Genomic DNA, 15,401 nt, shown 5'->3' with positions numbered 1-15,401 from the left:
TCATCATTGTTACTGAAAGGTATTTGTCCTTTTCATATAACCACTGCAACTAAACACACTGAATGTATCTAGACATTAGCCCAAAGAGGTGTATGTGAAAACACAAATGTCCAAATGAGTTAGAGTGGGTATTAAACAGACTTGACCTGCCAGCTTGTTAGTACAAAGTCTGTATGAAGTGAATAAAATAGTGTAGGGATTTAGAATTAGTGTTGATAACATTTCTATTTTACAATTGGTGCAAAACAAAAGAGTATAAAAATCTGAGGGCGAAGAAGAAGTGGGGCCATAGTCTGGACCTGATACTATGGACACAGTTAAGAGGTGACAAAACAACTGGTATGTATGTGTAGCTCACTTGAACATCACCAAGCATCAAGGTCACCTAGCATACAGAAAGATGGGGAAAAAATAAATGGTGGGAAAACTCCACTGCACACGTGCTGTATGAGCTAAGAAAAGGTTTTTAACTAACAATTATATATCAAGTTGGATTTTGTGTAAGTGAATTTCACCTCACTGGTTCAGAGAAACACTGCATATAATACTGTAGCCACTGTCCAAACAAGCTAGAGGAACCAATTAAAACGCTTGTTATGAAGTTAATAAATAAGTCAAGCTCCTGTCTCAGCTTCACTCGAATCCTCTCTGTTGCTCCTCTAGACTTTACAGAAATTAACAAGTCACAGAGGACTAGTAAGATCCATTTTAAATTATGCTGCATTTTTGTTTTAAGCAGAGTGCATCTGCAGAAGAAGCACATGTTCACATATTCCCTTTTTATCAAATGACAGCTGGCTTGACATTATTTTATGCAGCAATCAGAAAATGTATGTTATAAAAGAGATTAATTTTTATTCCAATGCTACTAATTGAACAGGGTTTCTATGGTCAAACGCAGGTAACCAATTACTGTACTCGTAGTTATGCATTTTGCCTGTTTGGGATTCATAATCTATTTAACAAAGAACACTGCAAAGCAGCAAAAGCTGCTTCCTCTGTGGTGTGCTGAAAAAAAAGAACATCATTCATCCCTCCACCTTTAAAGTATAGAGAATTGAGAGCAGCTGCATTTCCTTCTAACTTTGTCTAACCATCTGTTTCTGAACTAAAGACAAAGTGGAAGCCTTGGTTAGCTTCCTGACTCCCTTCCTGCCCTTTAGAGGAAACCTTCCCCCAATCTTCTACAGAACAGAGAAGGAGAGAGACACACAGAGATGGATATCATTAACTGCATGCTAATTAGCCATTAGATACAGGCTGAGAAAAATAACTGCCAATCAGCCTGAAAATCCAAAGACACCAGCTGTTTGTGTGTGTGTGTGTGTGTGTGTCTGTGTGTGTGTTTATGATTGTGTGGTTTGTGTTCCCTATGTCAAAAATGTTCTACCAAAATGAATTGTGAATGAATAAAGATGCTTATATGGTGTGTGTGTGTAGGGTGAGTATGAATTGTGCATGAGGGATCAGCACAATACATTTAGATACAGAGCTGCTTTCTTTCTCTCTCTCCTAAGTTTCACTCTACTGCACTCACCCTTTACTCTCTCTCACCATGACTTCATAATGGGCAGTGTCAGTATGATCATCAGTCTGTGCGTGTGTTTGCGCGCGTGTTTTAGATGGCACTGACCAAGCTGATAAGGTGTTAGTATAAAACCTTTTTCACATTTGAATGGAAGCTCTCTTGATGTTGAGTTGCATTTCACACATGTAACATACAGCCGGAGATCCCACGAATGAGAAGCTTCCTCACGCAAGGAACTGCTTGATCTCAGTGTGTGGTCAGCATGCACATGAGACACAGCATGATCTGGAGCAAACAGTGTTTTATTTACAGCACATCGGGGGCATTATTCTAAAAAAAAAAAAAAAGGTTCATAGGTAGTCCACAAGGTCGCGTGATAGAAATATCATCAACACACCCATTCACTTGCTTTAATTCCTCCCGACAATTCGGGACAGAGCAGCATGCTGCAAGCATGAGCTCACGCACATAATGCAAACATTTTACTAGGGGTTCACGAAGTATAAACTGCAGGTAACGTCAGGAGTGTCTCACTCGAACACTTGCGTTCTCACATACACCCCCTCTAGACAAAGTCAGGAGAATGTCGGAATTTCAGTGCAAGAGGTTCAAGTGAGTGTATGTGGTACATTTAAGGGCTGTGTGTTCACTGCTGCTCTAAAGTAAGTAACTGATATTCAAGGATACATACTAAGTACTAAATACTAAGTATTTATAGAGCATTCATAACAACAGCGCTTTCTCCTTCCAAGTTGAGGAAATAATCACCTATGGAGAACAGCAGGAAGTGATTGTAAACTATAAACATGGATGAAGAACGTAATTGAGAAAAAATGTTTTCTCCTCAGGGCAGTTCCCTGTCATAAAAACGTTTGTGCAAATAGAAGTGCAACATTTCACACACAAAATAGGGGGATTGATGATAAGGCACAGGAATGTTCCAAGTCTTTACTAAACTGAATGTTTATTCCACGGATTCTTACTAAAAGGTTAATGAAGGTGTGCTAACTATATAAACTATGATCCCAATGAAATGAGAAGATAAATCTGATGATTACAGCAGCCGCACTGAAAATTATATTATGATATTTTCTGGAATTGTATCGATGATAATTTTGGCAAAATGCTCGTTGAACTTTCTGCAATTTATGCGTTACAATTTGGTGACATGACTCATACAATTTGGGCACAGCTGATTTAAATATTTTCATCCAGGCTGTATTTAATTTGGGTCTAAATAACAGTAGTTTGAAACCATCTCACTAAACTGCTTGAAATGGCACTGCGTTATCAGAGATGTTATTACACAGTGTTTGTTATATTTAGCCATCTGTTCTGCTGAAGTTTAATGATTGTGCTTTTTTGCTGGTTCCTTGCATGGCTTGGACCTGCTGTGGACAGTTAACTCCCAGCACTTTTCAGATTCCTCATCTGCTACGTACTGCGGTGACACACAGCATGCAGTGTGCATAGGCAGAAATCGGCCCTACTAGGCTAGTGGTACATTGTTCACTGTGTGATCTCCCAATGCATAATATTAATAGTAAGATTTTTACAAAGTAAGTGACATACTTAATAATGTCAGTTTGCATAATGTGTGCATGTGAGAATGCAAATGTCCGAGTAAGATGCTTCTGACATTATCTGGACTTTATCCTTTGAGACCCCTAGTGGAATGTTCATGTTATATGCATGAGCTTGTGCTTTCAACGTGCTGCTCTGTCCCGAACTGTCAGGCGAATGACTCTACTAGAACAGCAATCAAGTAATAGAAATATCACTCGACTAGAAATTTTTTTTTGTAGAATCACAGCTCCGATGACACAGTTTCCCACACTTTTCTATCATGTTGCCCCTCTTGTATGACTGTGCACTGAAAAACGTTTTTCCTGTGATGATGCCTCTGACTCAGACAATCCCCAGCTGTGCGTTACGTGTGTGAAATGCAACCCTGGACAATTTCAGAGGTTGATTTCTCCTGACGCTGTCCAGAGATCACATGTGAATCCGGCTTAACTTTCCCTTTCAGTCCTTTCCCACCTTTCCCTGTTACCTGATTCGTCTGCAACTCTTTCAACAAAGCAGTTTGCACTGTTACATCCAGTCCAGTGTGGACTGAGCAGTTTTCCTTTTCTCTTTTAAATTTCTAACTCTTTTCTTATTGATGCTGTTGTTTGTTTTGCCTTGAGTTTTGTCCAATCAGCTGCATCCACTTCAAAACAAAATCTCCAGACCACAAGAGCATTCTTCTAAATCATATAATAATTAATCATAACACACCTTATTGGGCGTAATTTTGAGGCAAACAAATGTTTGTGAGAAAAATAACAACAATCTAATTGTAAGAAGTCAAATACACTGCCACAATAACAGACCTTTACTCAATCATTGGATTAGAACAGTGAGATAATTTACATCGTGTGATGATAGCATGAAACGAAACAGTAAATGTTTTTTTTAATCACTTTTTTTCATTGTCTTGCAAATCACACATTTGGGAAGTACAAGCATACTTCCATAGAATGTGGATGCAGCTCTGTAGCAAAACAAACTCACACAGCGGTGACACAACAGAAGCAGGGAGAGGTAAGGTCACAGCCAAACCGTATAAAGAAAAAACAGGGAGTAAGTTGTAATTTGTGAGGCATTAAGCAATATATGCAAAGTATTAACACAATTAACTTACTTGAGCTGAGCAAATGAGGCAGCAATAGAAACATCCATTCTAAGGCTAAGAATACAAGTAAAAGTAGATGGATTGCACTGACTTCATTACGATACCTGACAGCTGCAACTTCAGAGTGGGAATTTACTGCAAAAGTGTTGCATTTTGTTATCTCTGGGCCTCTGTCACTCTTTGCTTCAAGACAGACAGACTGCTAAAATGAGCACTAGTTTTGCAATGGCGTGTTCTTTAATAAGACAAGTTGCTCTTATCAACAAGATGATAAGAGGAGCAGCAGTATGTAAAATCCTGTCTCTCAAAAGGTAACAGGCTCCTCCTTTAGTTCTGTTTGTCACATGTTTTCAAGCACAATTAGCAAAACAGCACTTTGGTGTGCAGAGAGCGATTCACCCATGATCAAAACCTCATATGTGTAAAAAAAAAAATGTCTGTAAGCACTGTACATAAGAATCTCTTAATATAAACACAAAGTCTGTATCTCATGGGTACAAAGGAAGATTGATAGAAGAAGACTACAAAGTTAGGGGAAGACAGAAACAACTGAGGAGAAAATTTGATGTAGAAAGAAAAAAAGTGCAATTTTAAGTGTTTCCTCAAGGCAAGGTTGCAATTAGTAGGTTAAGGACTTCAATTTGTCAACTCTGAGATGTGTCTTTAAATACCACACACAAAACACACACACACAGTTTTACTCTTACTACACACCAACACGTGGGAACTTTCAGCTGTTCTTATTTAATTGTGTCTTCAACCATACACTGCAGTTGCTAGTTACCTGCAATAATAGTGTAATTGATGGACTGAAGTTTTATGAATTTGTGTGTGTCTTTGTGTGAGTCTAGCAATGTCTGTTAACTTTTATTCTTTGATGCAGAAGAGGTGCTAAAGTGCTAAAGAGCAGTGACATTGTTACTGCAGTCTAACAATCATTCATGTGTGCCATCATTGATAATCAATGCTTGTCAGCCTGTGCCACGGTATTTAACATATGACTGATGTATGTGCATGTACATGTATGCGTGCATCAACGTTTAGGTCATCTGTTAAAAGAAAGATGGATGAGTAAATTAACAATATTAGGTGTATGTATTCATCCACAATGTTGAACACCTGCAAACATTTTATACTGTATAGTCATAAAAATGTTACCTATCATGTAATTTTATAGCATCTGCCAAACATTTTTGGGAGTTTTTCTGCTTCAGTATAAATGTTTTAGATGATTTTTAATAATTCAAAGCACAGAACATGAGCCAGTGCTCTCATTAGCTGCTTGTAGTTTGGGGTCGTTGGCCGTTCTTTACAGTATTTCTAGTTCAACGAGCAAGCGAATCTTCTACATTTTGATTTGATATAACTTCCACTTTCACAATACTTTCACATTTATTTATTACATTTTTTAAAATCAGAGTTACACATAAATGAGTAGTTGTGATTTTTTTTCTGGATGTGATTTTTCTTAGTGGGACCTACTAAAAACTACTACTAAATCCTACTAAAATCCAGAATCTTAAGGAATACACACATCTGTAAAATAATTCTGAATAGTTAAAGCTTATTAAGATTTAGTACCTTTGTGTGTTAAATAGTTAATCTTTTTAATTAGAAAAATAAAGACCGCAAACAAGTGTGTGCACGCATATGTGCGTTCATAACATCACAATTTGTGTGCAATGTGTCTGACTGAATATTATGAGAAGATCCAAAAATCATTAAAAGAGTCATTCCTCTGAGAAATCTCCCTTCCCAAGTCTGTACCCGAACCAAATCCCCCAAAATAATTCAATTCCTTCTTTCTGACACACTTTACTGGTGCTGTTGTGAGCATTAGAGAAAATGTTTGGGAAAGTATTTATGCTAAAGTTCTACTGTAACAGGACAAACATTTCTAAAATTCTGTTTTCACTTTCTTTATGGGTCTACTGAGTGTAGATTATTGAGATTTTTTTTTTAATTTGAACTAATGTGGTATTAGTCTGCAATTTAACAAAATTGAAAAAGTGAAGGGGGTCTGAAAACTTTCTGAATGAACTGTACATGTAACCAGGTATATGAAATGTCTTTGTGTAAATACTTACCAAGGTGTGTACCTCAGAGAGGTTTTAAAAGGTTACAAAGCACTTATATAAATGCTAGCTATTTCTTAGTTGGACACTGTTTGCATTGTACTTCCCCTTGGCCTGGGGTAAAACTGAAAAGGCTTAAGATCAGCACTGCAGGACTTTTCTCTTTTGAATGCATGAACTATGTGTCAAAGCCAGTTTAAGTGAATTTAAATGCATGAACTATTTAAATGCATATAACTACCCAACCGCTCCAAAGTACATACAGTATGTGGAAACTCCACCAGGGGATTTTCAACTGCAGAGTAAGTAAACACAGAGTTATACAGAAAAGAAGAGAGATTGAGCAGCTGTGAAATATGGAAGAAAACTGGGAAAATGAAAGAAAACAATAGACACCAAAATATCAAAGAAAAAAGAAACACCTCTATAGTATACTTTAAAAGGGATTAATATGGGATTTATAAACTCTCTTCCTTAATGTCAAAAACTTTCTTCCTTATTAATTAAACATTATTTTAAGAAATCTTGCTACCATTCTTTTATTTAACAGTAAACACCAGATATCTCTGAAGTTCCCCAATGAATCAATATTGAGAAGATAAATACATAAAAGTATTTTCTAAGTAGCTTTCTTAACAAAGTTTAACGGTGTCTGTTTTCACATTAAATAACCCTGACCTTTCAATATCATTATGGTATTTTTATGTCCTCGTTATTCTGTTACCCTATTCCTGCAGCATGGTGCGCAAGCTTGCATTAGGGTGCTACTTAAAATACGTCAGCTGGCATCTCTTTAACAATATACCCTATGGGTCATATGAGACAGTGCAGACAGACTACCTTTAGTATTGTTTAGGTCGGAGGATTGAAAGCTCTTTCTCTCAAGTCTTTTGCACCCATGTTGTATTTTGAATTGTATATAACAGACCACACAAAGCAAATTAGTTACTAAAGCAATTAAGGTGTTCCTCTCTCTACTGCCACACCTTTTTTTGCACCACCTTAATAACTGTCAAATGCAAAATCTGGTGAATGTGAGCATAGCAATACAATGCTTTCACTGCTGTGGTAAACTTATGACAGAGATGTGTTAAAAAGGTGTGTAAAAATGTGTTTATTGATCCATCTGTGTACTCCAAGCTCTCTCTGGCACTCAGCTGTAAGTGCTGTAGAACACACACACACACACACACACACACACACACACACACACACACACACACAGTAATTTAACACCAATAACTGAACAGTTTGTGCTAATCCTTTGAAAGTTAAGTGGGCGGAGCCATTTTTCAAGCTGGTTAACATATAAAAACTGCTTTCTTTGCGAGTGTAGTTTTGTCTCTGTGTGTGCCTCACTTTGACCACTCTGTATCCAGACCTGGGCCCTGGCAGACATAAGACATTCACCTACTTTATGCTGTCCACGCTTATATTGGTTTTAAAACTCAATGTCTCACCTAAATGCTAGGACCGTGATTTCATGTTAATGTCCAATGCAATATATACAATATAATATATCCTAAAAAAAAATAAAAATAAAAACAAATCAGAACCAGAACCAGCAGTAGAGTAGTTTAAGCATTTCACACTACAGTCTGTATCATCCATGCAATTCTGTGGCACAAGTGAGATCCTTTTAAAAGCACTTCCATGACTGTATGATGTTTGGTATCTTTGTGTAAGCAATTCATTTTACTCTACATTTTAAAGCAGTACAAAGACACTGCAGTTTGGAAGGATTGAATTTAACATTTGGAAGTATTCCATTTTGAAGTATAAACCCTGAGGGAGTATTATCAGATGCTGTTAGTAAACTTTGGTCTTGTTTAAAGTTGTGTAAAACAGGCAGTAGCTAGGGTAAAGGTGAAACATGAAAAATGATATTCCTGTAAAGGGCTTAGCCAATGTCAGTAGACAAAAAGTGCAGCTTTCTAGTGACAGAATGATTGAAAAGATAGTTTTGCACTTTACTCTATCACTCCCAGCGTACAAAGAGCATTTCCTGCTAGTGATACCATCACACACCTAAAATGAATTTGAACAAACAGTAAAACTAATGGGTCCTGGGACCAAAGGTGAACCAAGGGGGTGAATGGAAGGGATGGAATGAATTTTGCCGAAACCTCAGTTTATCTGCACTGATAAGAAAATTTTAATAGAAAAATCATAACTGAAAGACCTCTATGTATTTAGCCAACCAGAATGTTAGAAAGACACTGCTGTAAAATGTATAGCTGTTTTGAGTCTTTGGGGGATTTTGGAGGATAATTTGCATCTGGGTTGTTTGTTATCTGCTGGAGAACAAAGCACTGCACAGAGCTGAGTGTGAAACTTTGAAATGGCAAAAACAGTAAAGATTTTTTGATCAACATAATATTCAATGCAGAGTCAGCTAGTGCAAAATTTCCCATATTACCAAAAATTATCAAGGAGTGTATAAACGTTGTTGTGAGCAGTTATAAAAATGTATATAAATTGCAAACCTTTGCATACCACTTTATGAAACGTTCTCCAATACATTCATTCTCCCCTCCACTTCCAATGATGTAGACATACACCCACCAAAACATCAGTGATCCTCCATGTAGGCAGTTCTTTTTCACTCCACACATGCCTGTGTGAATTCTGACTACATAATTCAAATTTGGTCTTATTAGACCACGTAATATTATTCCAAAACTTTGGTTTGTTCACATACTCCTTAGCATACCTCAAGCATTAGAAGCATTTAGAAATAAGCAGTGGCTTTCCGTGTACTTTCCCCTAACCAATCCAGACGTCTGGAGATGTGGGACTTTGTCAGGCCCAGTGTGGTCCTATTTTTACATTTTTTAAGTTTCCTACTGTAGCGCCTGTTATTTTTCTTGGCCCTGCGCTTCTTGGACAACTGTGTCCGTTTTTCATCTATTTCTGGGTTATCACTTTTAGACAAAGCAAAATTTGTACTATTTCTATGTACATCATTTATGTCGAAGAAAAAAAATTAAGGGGATGCAAACTTTTTCACTAACAGCAGAGTGAAAGACAGCCTGATTAGAGATGACATGTAAAATAAGGAAGGAACAAAAGAAAAAAAAGGGGAGGAAATCAATTAAATGTTTGATTTCTAAAGTATCAACATTTTAATTAGGCTGTCATTCTTACGTTGTCTTTTGAAGTTCCTTTTATGTAATCTGATGCCATTATTAATTGATTTTGGACAATAGAGGTGTATGACATCAATGAGCAAATTCAGGCTGCAGGCTGACAAGCAAACATGAGCTGAGAAGTTTGAATGTTGGCTTCAGCATCTTTATGGAATTAGAAGAGTGTAACACTATCCTTTTCCTACAAAGGAAAAAAGTTGAGCAGCAGTTAAGCAGCAACTCGAGAAACAAAGTGCAAACAACTGACCTTTCTTGGATAAGCAAGCAAGCATCACCTAAAGTAATTCAACGTCAAAAGAATGTGTCAAGAAATCTAAACTTACAAAGAAAAATGATCCAGTGAAGACCGGTGATGGAATTTATACTCCAGCTGTATCATTAAAGCTCTCAGACCTCATAATGCACTCACATAAAGTATCCAGGGTAATTATGGGAGGCTATTATTTCATGCCTATGCAGTGTAAAGTGGCATCTACTTAATTCAGACTTTTTGGGACCCCCTCCAGCTTTTCATTACAGCCTCTCTAGCCACTAATGGCTACCCTGGGAGTGTTTCCCAGCTGCAGTCAAAAGTTGAAGAATCGGGACAGTGAGCTCAACTTAGTTTCTCCAGTTGACTCACCAGAATATGCTTGTAACAAAGAATTATAAACTTTAAGAACGTACGACAACCTCGTGATCTTGGATGTTTTTTTGTCCTCCATGTTTCTTAAATATTAATGTCAACAAGGTTCAGATAACTGATGCCAGATATGTTACAAATTGGCACAACAGTGTTTGCTGGAGCAAGATTATAAAAGGAATGTAAGAAGCATGATTTAGATAAAGGGGAGCATGCTTTACTTCTACTGCAGTCTGGATCAATTTCAAGGTTTCCAGGGTCAAAAATGAGGTGCATTTCATCACAAACACAGATTCACTGAATGTTCTATGAAGGCAAAGACAAGGGCTAGGACCAGGAGAAGCCTCACACTCTCCATTTGCTAGTCATCTTTTACAGTTAAAGTAGTGCATGTTCAGGGCAGGTAGAAATTTCATCATATATACTATTACTGTTGGAATCTGAATTGCAGTAGTGCTAACTTCACCCTGACAAACCCACACACACTCTCATATGATCTGTATATACAGTACACACACACTTAAAAATGCTGTACATCAGTATTAAAAAAAAAGATTAAAAAATATAGTTAAATACCAATTACATTGCACATTGTAGTGCATATACTTGTATATTTTAGTAAGTTGAGTTTCTCGATCGCTTGTTATTTACCCTTTTCCTCCTGGATAAAAATGCAATTCAGTGTGTGTATGTGTGTGTGTGTGTGTGTGTGTGTGTGTGTGTGTGTGTGTGTGTGTGTGTGTGTGTGTGTGTGTGTGTGTGTGTGTGTGTGTGTGTGTGTGTGTGTGTGTGTCCTAATCAGCATAGCCCCATAAGCCTTTCAGTGTCTCACTTGGTGTATTCTAACACCAGATGTGCTTCCCTCTTTCATATTCCATCAGCCATTCTGTCCCTCCCCCAGTGAACTCTGGGATATTAGCACTAGATGCTTTGTTGAAATTTAATAAGTAGGACAGGGAGGAGGTTAATTATAATTTTTTTTAACACATTTCAGCTCTGATGGTCTAGAGTTAACAAGGAGCTGTATGTCTTTTATTTTTTTAACATCACTACTCAATCATTCACAGCAGTAGATAATTTGAATTACTCAAGTACTTAATATTTATTCACAATGGAAATAACTATTTTAGTTTTAGAATTAGTCATTTTAAATGCTGGTAACGGAGCATACAGCAAAAATCTCTTAAATGTTTTGTACTAGTCAAGTTTCCTCCTTATGACTGATGACTAACATACAAGATTGTGATATACATTTAGGCAGGAAGCAAATGAAAAGGACAACCCTAAACCTAACAACAAATGAAAAACCCACTCAGCAAATACCAATAGAACAAACCCATGCAGACACCTTCAGAAGAAGGATTAGCAAGTCTTGACTTTTTTAGATTTTAGAGGCATATTTTTAGTTTGCCATAAAGCACACAAGTCAAAATTGCCACAGCTTTTTTTTTTTGTTTACTTAAATTATGTTTCAAATCTGAGACTGCTTGTGCAAAATGAATTGCACTCTCAAATTCACACTATATAAGGCACTGTAATCATCCATTTATTTAATCTTTATTCCCGCTCCATCACGCCGACACCCAGCCGCTCCTTCTCCATAGATGTTGTCTCCTTATTTTTTCAACTCTGCCTGATAGTAGTTCTCTCCTCATCCACTCCTCTTGTTTACAAAGACTCAAAACTGACAGTTATCTGCCACACTACAGAGCAGAGATTGATGGAAAATAGCATTAATCCACTGCTGCTCTAAAGCTTAAGTCATTTGCTCTCTTTCCTCTGTCCATCCTGGAAATATTCCAGGTCTTAGCATATAATTGGCATGTAGGTTGAGGAGTCACAACCTCAGATATATAATAATGGGTATTTATATCCCTCAAATATTTATGACCAGACATGAAATGCTACTAGAAAACAAATTCATCAATATTTAAACTGTATGCAAAACAAACTAATTGTTGACTGACCTCCTGCTTTGTGTTGTCACATGCCAAAGGTTTTGTCCATTCTGTATCCTCAGCACCATGCACAGATGATCCCTCACAGGTCTGCTACATAGGTAAAACACAGTATGTTCAGACTGCAGCATCAGTAAATATAAAAAACAATGTGACACTGCTTTTGTTGATATTCATGGTGGGTGACTGACTAACTGAAGGATGTTTTGAGTCTGAATGATGTAATGATTCCACCTCCCAAAATAGAACAAAGAACTATTATTGTTGCTGCACACACAAACAAATCCACGGTTATTTCTTCCTCAGTGGGTGACAGTTTGTCTTTTATGCTAAATCAAGTCATCAAGCGACTGCTGTAAGTCTTTATCAGCTAGTAAGATAGGCTTCGAGAACTGTGAGAAGTAATTATATTTTAGTATTTTTTTTTAAATGTCATATTAAGAGTATATTGAAGCTTGCAATAAATACAACAAAAAAATACATTCAGGGAAGGTCAAAAGTCATCGGTCACAGTTAACACAACTAAAACAGAAAAGCACCCACAGTCCTAATCACAGCTATTGACAAATATTTTTAGCCAATACATCTCAACTCCAAGCCTTTTAGTAATAGTGTAAGGACTTTGGATAACCCATAGGAATCCTATATGATCATAAAGAGAATGTAGCAACTCCCTGGGCCGTCTGGTCCAAAGTAAGCAACAAGAGTCAAGTGTTGTTAAAAAGCCAAATGTAGATCCATCAGCGCACAGAACATGATCAGCAATGAAGCAGCCAGTAAAATTTGCTTGTGATCCTAAGCAGCCACTTTTTATGTGAAAACTATCAGAATGCACATAATGTATTGACTGCAAACAGATGGCAGCTGCACCATGCAATTTAGAATCACATCACTGAATTACTAGTCTACAGGACACTGAATACTGTACATTTATCATGGCTGGGTCAATTTGCAGAAGTATCAAATGATAAAAATAATGACCAATTACCAAGATGGTTGCATTTAAGACATTCTTTCTTTCTCTCTCTCTCTCTCTCTCTCTCTCAATAAATACATTTATATTAAGAGATCTGTCCACTGACAAAAACAAAATCAAAAGTAAGATGGCAACAGAATTGACCTGCCAGCTAACAGTGTTTGGACATTTGGACATTTGGGTCATTGCGTATGCTCTTTGTCAAGCTAATCAAACTGCTCTTTAGATATTTCTATGGATAATCAACTCACTGTGGTAGTTACAACCACCGAAGCGAATAAGCAAGTTGCAATTCATTGAAAAGTACAAAGTACAAGACAAAGTAAACTTGTTTCATTTGGTAGTATTTCTTGTGGATTTTGACAATAGCAACAATTGACAGATGTCACACTTGTGATAGGAAGTCAGGGGGTCAACCACATATCGATAGTGATTTGCTAATTACCGCATTTCAAATATCTAGCAAACTGGATATTCCTGTAAGGGACTGGTTTTAAAGTGGGACCCAATAAGGCACATGACACAACAGCTCAGTTAAAGTGAGATTACTATAATATATAGTAGGCAAAGCAGGATGGACATGTAGTAAGCCCTCCAACTCGCTAGGTGGTGCAGAACTCCAGTTAGTGTGAGTGGGGAGACGAGTAGTGTCTGGAGGAGAGTCAGGGGTCTTACAGGGGTGTAGATGGATCCTTAGATGCAGCGAGGATGAGTAACTTGAAGAAAGGGTAGGAACACGGTGGGAGGGGGGTACACTGGGGAAGATGAAGTGGTCTGGATCCATAACACAGAGGCAGGCCTGGTAGTGAGTGCACGGAATGTAGCCGTGGTGGTTCTCCAGTCCCTGACGTGAAAAGAACTCCAATTCCTCTTTAGTGACACAAGAACAAGAACTAACACCACCAGGTCCACTAGGCCAAGAGTGGTCCCTTAGCTCTGGGCTCCATCATTTCTTTTGACTTCATTTCATGACTTTAACCTTGTTCATAACATTGGCTTACATGAGAATCCTTTTGTGAATATTTACTTGGTATAACTGGAGAAGTCCTTGATATTTGAGACAGGGAACCATGGAATACTTGAAAACATGGTGGACACTCGTCTGAGCTCCGTATAAAGTAGTAGGCAGATAATCACATGGCTTGGTAAAAACGCGTGCATGGCATGATTAACATACACACATAGTGTGGAAAATCTTCTCCTTATAATGATGTGGTTAAAAGGGCTCGTGCCTATCATGATTCGTCAGGGGCAGATAACAGTAATCATAATCCTCAGTCAGTCATTCATGTGGTCGGCAACAGAGAGTCGGTAGGAAGCGGTTACTCACAAAAGCAAAGTCAGGTTATTAAACGTAGCGTGGTCCGCACCGTAGGTGGCAATTATGAACTCAACGAAGGCTGGAAAGTCGCAGTTAGAAAGCAGACAATCTGGCAGCTTGGTGAGGGAGCTGAGGAGCGGCAGGCAGAGTCAGCAGGTGAAACTGATTACCGGTGATTAGTTATTTGGGGTAAATGTGACGGGACCAGAAACAGGAAGTGACTGCAAAATAAAAGTCCTGAAGGAGGAAGTGAAGAGCCGATCCTTACAATTTCAACCCTTCTTGTTGTAAGTGGAGCTATCGTTTGACTTTGTGCGCAGATTTATTTTCTTAAGAACGTAACTGTGCTAAGCCAGATCGGTTTTTCAAAAACAGCAGCTCTGATGCCCCCTCTATGTGAGATCTTCAAGGACATAGACATTTGAAAAATCACGACATATGACAATCTTCCTTCCACAATATAATAGAAATACTGTCAAAATCCCTTTGAACAGTCAACTCCTAGGACACATCTCTGAAAAACTAGAAAAAACCTGGCTAAAGTAGTAATTAACATACAGTACATATGAAAACAAACCCAGGGAAGGACAGTTTGCTGTTGGACAATTACAGACATTTGTCTGGTCAGATGCTCTCATGAGTAAGTCTGTGTACAAACACACATACAAACAATAAGTCTCTGCTTGTGTGTATGTTTGCTGTCTTTCAAATGCCTACACATACAAAAACAAACACACCATTTGTGGTGGGCCCCTAACCAGCTCCTAAATATCTGTGTCTTTCTAGGAACACAATCCATTAGTTTCCAGAGAGACACAGTTTTAGGGTGTAAAAGTGTGTTGGTGTATGTTGGTGTTCAAAGATAGAACAAGCAAGAGAGAACATTAGCACTGTGTAACAGTGATAATAGCATTGTATTAAGGCCTTAACAGCATCTCAGTTGCATACCCAGTCATGCTATGTGCCAGACTCTGCTGGAAACTGTATTTGGTTCTGGGACACGGGGAGAAGCCATTACAGAGTCCCCTTAGTCAAATATGGACAAGAAGCAGCACAGCAGAATGCCAGAAAATACCCCCAAGGCCCAATTTATTG

The 15,401-nt window shown here is 37.9% G+C and overlaps 1 protein-coding gene across 7 annotated transcripts in view; it reads right to left on the bottom strand.

The window, feature by feature from the left end:
- Positions 1-15,401, bottom strand: part of LOC137124272 (zeta-sarcoglycan) — a 315,366-nt gene that overhangs the window by 196,101 nt on the left and 103,864 nt on the right. For 3 of the 7 annotated variants that reach the window (XR_010913939.1, XR_010913938.1, XM_067499090.1), the window contains exon 2: positions 12,019-12,102. The exons of 1 other annotated variant lie outside the window; for it this stretch is intronic. Coding sequence is in view for 1 of the 6 variants with exons in the window: in XM_067499090.1 (XP_067355191.1) it covers positions 12,019-12,102 (84 nt within the window). In the remaining 5 variants the exon portion in view is untranslated. Of the gene's footprint in view, positions 1-4,214; positions 4,408-12,018; positions 12,103-13,660; positions 14,489-15,401 lie in introns of those variants that run through there. 3 more of the 7 variants (XM_067499093.1, XM_067499092.1, XM_067499094.1) reach the window with 3 other exon arrangements.

Source organism: Channa argus, chromosome 3 (genome assembly GCF_033026475.1).
Source record: "Channa argus isolate prfri chromosome 3, Channa argus male v1.0, whole genome shotgun sequence".
Taxonomy (NCBI): Eukaryota; Metazoa; Chordata; class Actinopteri; order Anabantiformes; family Channidae; genus Channa; species Channa argus.
Note: the sequence above shows the minus strand (reverse complement) of the source record. Positions and strands in the feature narration are given on the sequence as shown.